At 39.4% G+C, this 7,754-nt stretch overlaps 1 protein-coding gene across 2 annotated transcripts; it reads left to right on the top strand.

The window, feature by feature from the left end:
* The first annotated feature begins 158 nt into the window (after nt 1–158).
* Nucleotides 159–3,573, top strand: chchd7 (coiled-coil-helix-coiled-coil-helix domain containing 7). Of its 2 annotated transcripts, none has more exons than XM_037533701.1 (4): nt 159–404; nt 1,459–1,583; nt 2,102–2,200; nt 3,110–3,573. In XM_037533701.1, exons 2-4 carry the CDS (start codon nt 1,524–1,526, stop codon nt 3,212–3,214), a joined length of 264 nt encoding a protein of 87 aa, XP_037389598.1. In that variant the 5' UTR covers nt 159–404; nt 1,459–1,523; the 3' UTR covers nt 3,215–3,573. The 2 variants fall into 2 exon arrangements, with proteins under 2 accessions (XP_037389598.1, XP_017567879.1); XM_017712390.2 differs by having other exon boundaries at nt 243–404; nt 1,502–1,583.
* The last annotated feature ends 4,181 nt before the right edge of the window (nt 3,574–7,754 follow it).

Here is a 7,754-nt window from a genome sequence, read left to right as displayed (position 1 = left end):
ATTCAAAATTTTGGGACTCGCCGGCGCTTCTGTCAATCGCAGTGACTTCACCTCACCCCGCGTTTAACAGCGGATAGATAGGTGGGCTTAAAGGCTGCCCCGAGCCTCGTCTCAGTGGCCGAAAGGGGCGTCAGTCAACCGGCGTGTTTGCGGAGAGTCTCCGTCTGTTGGTCGGCCGCTCTGCCTGTCAGCGAGTTTTTCGTATCGTACTCGGGTTGGGTTGTGCTGTGTGTGTGTGTGCGTGTGTGTGTGTGTGCGTGTGTGTGTGTTGTATGACGTTCTCTCTGACATGAGGGGGAAAGCTCCTGTATGTCTGTAGGTTAACTCAGAGATGTGAGCACAGCCACTCTCTCGTTCAGACCTCCCCTTTCTCTCTGTTTGTACGGATTGCTCCGCGCTGCTCGGTGAGTTATACAGAATGTCTGACCCGAATAGGATCGTGCCAGTAGGTTACATTATTAGCCACTCCGACTCCGTTAAGGCTAAAGCGCACAGTGCCTCACTGCTCTTACTGAGAGTCCCTGAAAGCGGCTAGCACGCTTAGCTAAGCAGCTAACTAACCTAGCTGCCCAAGAGTGTGGTGGTCTGACACTGTCTGTATGTGAGCTTGTCTGTCTGTATTAACGTGAGTTCTGGGTGTAAAGCCATGGGTTGTTTGCCCTCATGTATTTTCTCCAGTGTTGTCTCGGTGTCGGTTCATTTCTCTGACTGTTAGCTGTAGCTTAGCTCACTCTAGTGTTAACTTTGTTGTAAACAGTCGCTGAAGGTCAGGATGAATGAACCGCAGGTGTAGTGTTAGCACTGGGGAAAGTACAAATGCATTCATATTCTAGACATGTGTGCTTGCAAAGAAATACAGCAGACAGATGATTATATCATACATTTAGAGTATGTTAAACATTCTTTATCTTGCCTGTCATAATATTTGTTGGACGTTTGTTGTGTATGACACCAAGGCGTCAATATAAGGCTAATATGTGCACCAACATGTGGACCAGTATTCAGCGTTTTTCATGCATGTGTTTGTCGATGCAGAGACATTATATGAAATGCAGAAATTGGGTCTACGTTTACCTGGATTAGCATTATCAAAAAATACGTTTATTTCTATAGGGTCACAGACACAGTAAAATTAATGACATGTTGCCATTTTAGTAGTGTCACCTAAACGCTCTGCTCTTCTAATGTACGTTATCAAACAGTGATCAAATCCAGTAATCTGTTCAGTGCTGCTGATAACTGCCTGAACAATGATCTTCCAGTTTTGTTTTTTTATAGTTTTTGCTGAAGTAAATTGGGTGACATTGCCTTTAGTAGAAGGCTGTGTTTATACAGTATGTTTTCCTGTTTTTGTAAGCGTTGATTATGTTAAATTGCATAATCTTGGTATCTGAAACAAATTAGGTAACTAATAAATTGTGAAAAACATTTACCTTGTATGCATTTGGTTTCACTAAGATGACTGGACCTTGGGCAGTAATACTGAACTCTGAAATTCCAGGTTAGACGGATGTGTCTGAAGGATGAATGACAAATCAAATGCCCGAAAGGTTCGTAATGCGGACATCAACCCCTGCATTGAGGTCAGTCTGTGAGATTGGTGTAGTGGTAGCCTGTACTTGATGGTATGCAGTGCGATTCCCAATGACTGTTATCAAACCTTTAGCATGCAGAATTGCCAAAATGATTGGATAGATGATAGATGCCCAGTTGAATGTGACAAAAGTCATGACAAAGGGTCAAAATGGTATAATTAACATAATGAGTTCCTCGATTATTGTTTTTGTTAGGTTTTACTTGATGAATTCATGTTGAATCTGTGCCTTTCCTCATCAGTTGTACTTGCTGTGGAATCTTGTGAATTTTGTTATGCATGCATGTTGTTTATGCTTTGAATCTGTTGTTTGAACAAGTGCACATCAGGAACTAGCAGCAGTCAAACAAGGGCATAGTTAGATTACGTCCACTAGGAGAGGCATGTTTAAAAAAGTCATTCCATTTGAGTAGTAATATTACTTGGGTGTTAGGTCTTAGGTGTTTAAGCACTTTGTGTACGTCAGCTTCTTCTATTAATGTGCTTTATTTCTGGTTCTGTGTTCAGGAGAGCGATGGTTCACAAAAGTGCCTGGATGCATATAACTACAATAAGGACATGTGCTCTGCATACTTCTTGAAGTATAAGAATTGCAGGAAGTACTGGGTGAGTACTATAACCCTGTGCACCAAAACATCTGTCACGTTATCAGCCAAATCAGAATGATCCAGTGGAGCTTTCCAAGCTCAAGTGTAGATTTATTTCCATTTTATTTTTTATTCTGATTAAAAAATGTTTAACGATGGTGGCAAATTACAAGTGGAAGTTCTTTTACTTCACAGGACATTTACAAAGTTAATTTTAGTTTTTTATTTAAACAACATATTGTTTACATTCACTCATTTTCATCGTTTCACGAAGTGGGAGCCATGTACACTGGCATTTACTGCTAAGCTTTAGCCAGCAAAACAACTGTCAGGTAATGTAAGCTGGCTGGCTAATATTAGTTGGATCCGTGAGCTGTGATCTGTGCAGAGCTTCGTCATGTCATAATAAGTCTTGTAAATATCCATTGAGAATTCTGGAGAACGGTGCGCATTTGCCATGTCTTCTCATGCTTTTAAAACTAGCTTTTAAACTGTAACTGCTGTAAAGGCATATTAATACAATTATGAAATACTTATGACAGTTCAGTTACTAATAATTAGCCACTGTTTTAGAAACTACTACAAATTGTACAACAACTAATGTTATCAGGTGGCTTAGTCTCTTCCTCAGACTTTGGTTAAAACTAATTTTGTTTGTATTAATTTATCAAACCATTACCGTTTTTATTATTTGGTAATAAGTGTGATATAAGCTTAGTGATCCAATGAAGTAATTTATTAACATGGTTTATTAATATGTTTATAAGAGACTTATTTAGTAATGATATTATTATATTACACTTTTTTTTAATGTAAAGGGGTAGTTTGTTATATTGTCTGAATTTGTAATGGTCTCTCTCTCTCTCTCTCTCTCTCTCTCTCTCTCTCTCTCTCTCTCTCTCTCTCTCTCTCTCTCTCTCTCTTTCAGCATGGTGTAATGCTACAACGCAGGCGTGAAGGAATAAAGCCAGACATGCCTACACTTAAAGAGAGGGAAGAAATAATAGCTGCTCTGGGAGGGAAGCCCTACTGACACACAGTGAACTCAGTTTCCCAGAGTGCTCTTCTATTGTGCTTGTCATGTATTAGTGGAGCATATATTGTGCCTTCCAGAAGGTGCTGTACGCGTGGATGAGCACGTCCTTCCAAAACGAAGACTTAAAGACTTTATTTACTCTGCCAAACACTGGGGTTGTGTGTGTGTGTTTGTTAAAGATATTTGTGTGAAATAAAGTGTGAAAGTGTTTCCATTGTGTATAGTAATGCACAGCACCAGCGAAAGTGCAGGGTAATGTGATTGAACGCTGCAAAAGAGATGGACATCGTCCATTGGTTATATATATGCAAATGGATCTAATAAAGAAATAAAAAATGTACTGTGTAAAAATGTAACTGTGGTCCTGCAGTGAAAAATCTGTTTAACAAATTGTTTTCAGACCTTCAGTATTTACAAGGATTATGTTCTGTTCAACCCAGTGCATTGGTTGAGATATTAATGAGCTCAATATATATACAAAATCAGCATTTATAGGATGCTTTCTATGGAGGTGGCTGTACCAGATTTTGACTTTTAGTTTTTATAAATGTTTTTTGAACAATCGTTCTGAAGTTGTAAAGTTGAAGTTAGATTTGTCATGAGCAATATTTTTTCAAATGAATAAAAACTCATTTTAGAGCAGGAACACTGTATTTCTGGCCCTCATGGCCACATGATGAGCAGTTAGATCCACTGTTTTCAGGTAAATGTGTCCCAAAGTCTGAAAAACCAGTCTGTAACCTCAAGAGCTGTCACTACCAAAGCGCATATTTTCTGCAATGAAGGGAACTTTTAATGAAGATTATTATGATTTTATATGTGTACAACTGTTGAAAGCTGTGTTTGCTAGTCATGTACTGACTAGCCATTTGACTTTTGTCAAACTGAAAGTCTTTGCCGCGACTAAGAAAGGTTGCAGTAGTGTTAGGATTGTTTTGGTAGTGACACAGTGTTTAGTCATTTATTTTAATACAGTAAATGTAAAGTATAGGGGCACTCAAAGCAAAGGGATTTTTGTCTAAAGTCCAAGTAAGTTAAAAGTCTGAAATGGGTTTTCAGCTCTGATTGTGAACCAAAACGGTAGAATGATCCATATACACTGCTCAAAAATACTCAACACTTGTTTTTGCTCCCATTTGCTCCCAAGACTTTTTCTTTATAAACAAAAGGCCTTTTTCTCTCAAATATTGTTCACAAATCTGTCTAAATCTGTGTTAGTGAGCACTTCTCCTTTGCTGAGATAATCCATCCACCTCACAGATGTGGCATATAAATTTTTTTACTGTATTGCGGGGGTCCAGGGGGGTGGTCAGAAAACCAGTCAGTATCTGGTGTGTCCACCATTTACCTCACGCAGTGCAACACATCTCCTTTGCATAGAGTTGATCAGCTTGTTGATTGTGGCCTGTGGAATGTTGGTCCACTCCTCTTCAATGGCTGTGGGAAGTTGCTGGATATTGGCAGGAACTGGAATACGCTGTCGCATACGCCGATCCAGAGCATCCCAAACATGCTCAATGGGTGACATGTCCAGTGAGTATGCTGGCCATGCAAGAACTGGGATGTTTTCAGCTTCCAGGAATTGGGTACAGATCCTTGCAACATGGGGCCGTGCATTATCATGCTGCAACATGAGGTGATGGTCGTGGATGAATGGCACAACAGTGGGCCTCAGGATCTCATCACGGTACCTCTGTGCATTCAAAATGCCATCAATAAAATGCACCTGTGTTCGTTGTCCATAATATATGCCTGCCCATACCATAACCCCACTGCCGCCATGGACCACTCGGTTCACAATGTTGACATCAGCAAACCCACATGATTGCATGCTTATGGTAGAGAAATGAACATTCAGTTCACGGGCAACAGCTCTGGTGGACATTCCTGCAGTCAGCATGCAAATTGCACACTCCCTCAAAACTTATGACACCTGTGGCCTTGTGCTGTATGATAAAACTGCTCATTTTAGAGTGGCCTTTTATTGTGGCCAGCCTAACGCACACCTGTGCAGTAATCATGCTGTCTAATCAGCATCTTGATATGCCACACCTGTGAAGTGGATGGAGGAGAAGGAGAAGTGCTCACTAAAACAGATTTCGACACATTTGTGAACAAGGTATGATAGAAAAAGGCTTTTTGTGTACATAGAAAAAGTCTTAGATCTTTGAGTTCAGCTCACGAAAAATGGGAGGAAAAACAGAAGTGTTGCGTTCCTATGTTTGTTCAGTATTTGTTTTATATACAAGTATCTCACAAAAGTGAGTACACTCCTCACATTTCTGCAAGTTGTCTTGACCACCTCTACATGCCTAAATACATTGAGTTGCGGCCATGTGATTGGCTGATTAGCTATTTGTGTTAACTGAACAGTACCTAATAAAGTGGCCTGTGAGTGTGTGTGTGTGTGTGTGTGTGTGTGTGTGTGTATATATATATATATATATATATATAGGTCATACATTGTATGTCCCACATATACATTTATATACAGTACATATACATTTACATACATATACAGTATCTCACAAAAGTGAGTACACTCCTCACATTTCAATATCAATACTTTGTGTGACCACCATTATTATTTAGCACTGCCTGAACCCTGGCAGTGGACATGCAAACTCCACACAGAGAGGACCGTGGCCTGACCGGGGAATCAAACCCAGGCTTTCCTTGTTGTGAGGCGACAGTGCTACCCACTGATAAACAGATCTGATAAACAGTACTTAAAAGCCTTTATCGTTGATTTAGAGGAAATTAAGCTCCACTCCTCAGATCTGAAGAAATCCAGTTGTTTCTGTCCTTCCACTGTATGAACAGCTCAACACTGTGGGTCTGAAATGATGTGTACCTAAAAAAAAGCTCTTACTGAAAAAGGTAATTAGACAGAAAAGATCACTGAACACAGAAACTGCACATGTGAGATGAGTGGAGTGTGGTTCTAAACTTCATAAGATCATAACGCTAACTCTAACTTCAAGGACTGAACTTGGAGAGGTTTACAAGGGGCATGGAAAAACATCCCTGCAGATTTCTCTGAAAAACTGCAAGCGAGCCTCTTGAAAAGAATGGAAGCTGTAATAAAAGCAAAAGGTGGACAAAAACAACGAAAAAGAATTCTATATGTGGTTGTTGATGCTTCTGGAAAATTTTCTTTTAAACACATTGTTACCCTAAACGTAGTCCATCCAAGACATGTCAGGTGTCGGAAGTTTGCTTCTTCAGTTTTGTAACGCAGCTACAAGGTAGATAAAACAAATCTGTTACTAAAAAGGATTTTGGGTGACAGACTTATATTACTTTTTAGCTACATCAGCCTCATCAACTCTGGTGCAGAACTACAGAAACAAACTTCAGACACTGGCCTGTTGGCTAATTGAGTCTATTTGGGGTAAAAACTTTGCTTTTTCGATGAAATGTTGCTTCAACGCAGTCCTGTAGGCTGTGAAGGCTTGCAGTTCCTTTAATGACCACATGAAGGCGATAAAATCCTACATGTGCTCCTGCGTAGGTCATGACTCAGTCATACTTGAGTCATCTCCATTTAACTGAAGCAGGTTCACTCTAACGTTGTGATTCAGTAGTAGTTTGGTCATTAGGTAATTGAGAGTGTGTGTGAACGTCTCAGTAACATTTTGTGTAGTAAGAACTCCCAATCTTTTTGATCTGTTCCCAAGTGGACAAGCTGTTATATTATGTTGCATGTCACGCTCCCTCATGACTATCAGTCTGTTACTGTAAGGACGCAGGATTACAGGCACTGTTATATAGTTGTATATAGTGACACTACTGTTTAGAATCACTAGCCACACTAACAAAATTTGTAAACATTAACTTATGTAGTGTGGATTTAAGCATTAGAAACTAGACACCGAAATGTGCTTTTGGTGTTTTATTTAATATTTCAGGAATTCTGTAAAGTTATTAAATGAAAAATAATATACAATATTTATCTACTTACATTTGTTTTCTGTCAATGAGTGCATTTACATGCACTTAATAAACCAATCACTGCAGAAATTGATTTGAAAAATCATGACATTCAGATTTTGTCAATAATCCGATCAATGCGTTTACATGCACTTGGGTAATCAGATAATGGGAAAACTCTGGGTATACATGAGTCACACAAGAACTGGATTTCTGCTTTGCAACCAGCGACTAAACTCACAGAAGAAAGCGTGACATAAACATAATGTAAAACTCAAACTTCATGTTGCAGCTTTGTGCCACTTTACCTGAAAATATGAGCATACATTATTTATAAGACAAAGAAAATTAAAATTTCATTTCATTACGCATGTATTCGGTTTCTTCCAAAAGTGTTTTCCTGCTGTCTCGCAGCAACACTGCTTGCTTATTTCTGCTACCCCTGTCTGCTTTCGCACATGCGCAGATGGAGAATCCAATAGAAAGCAGAGTAAAATCCAGCTTTTTATCAGATTTCATAATCAGATTTCTATACCATACTCCGATCTATGAACCTGGAGTACGCTGCTTACATGCCCATTTAATTAATCAGATAACTGCAGAA

This window comes from Pygocentrus nattereri, chromosome 2, assembly GCF_015220715.1.
Source record: "Pygocentrus nattereri isolate fPygNat1 chromosome 2, fPygNat1.pri, whole genome shotgun sequence".
Lineage (NCBI taxonomy): Eukaryota > Metazoa > Chordata > Actinopteri > Characiformes > Serrasalmidae > Pygocentrus > Pygocentrus nattereri.
The sequence above is the reverse complement of the archived record's forward strand: the minus strand, read 5'-3'. Positions and strand labels throughout refer to the sequence as shown.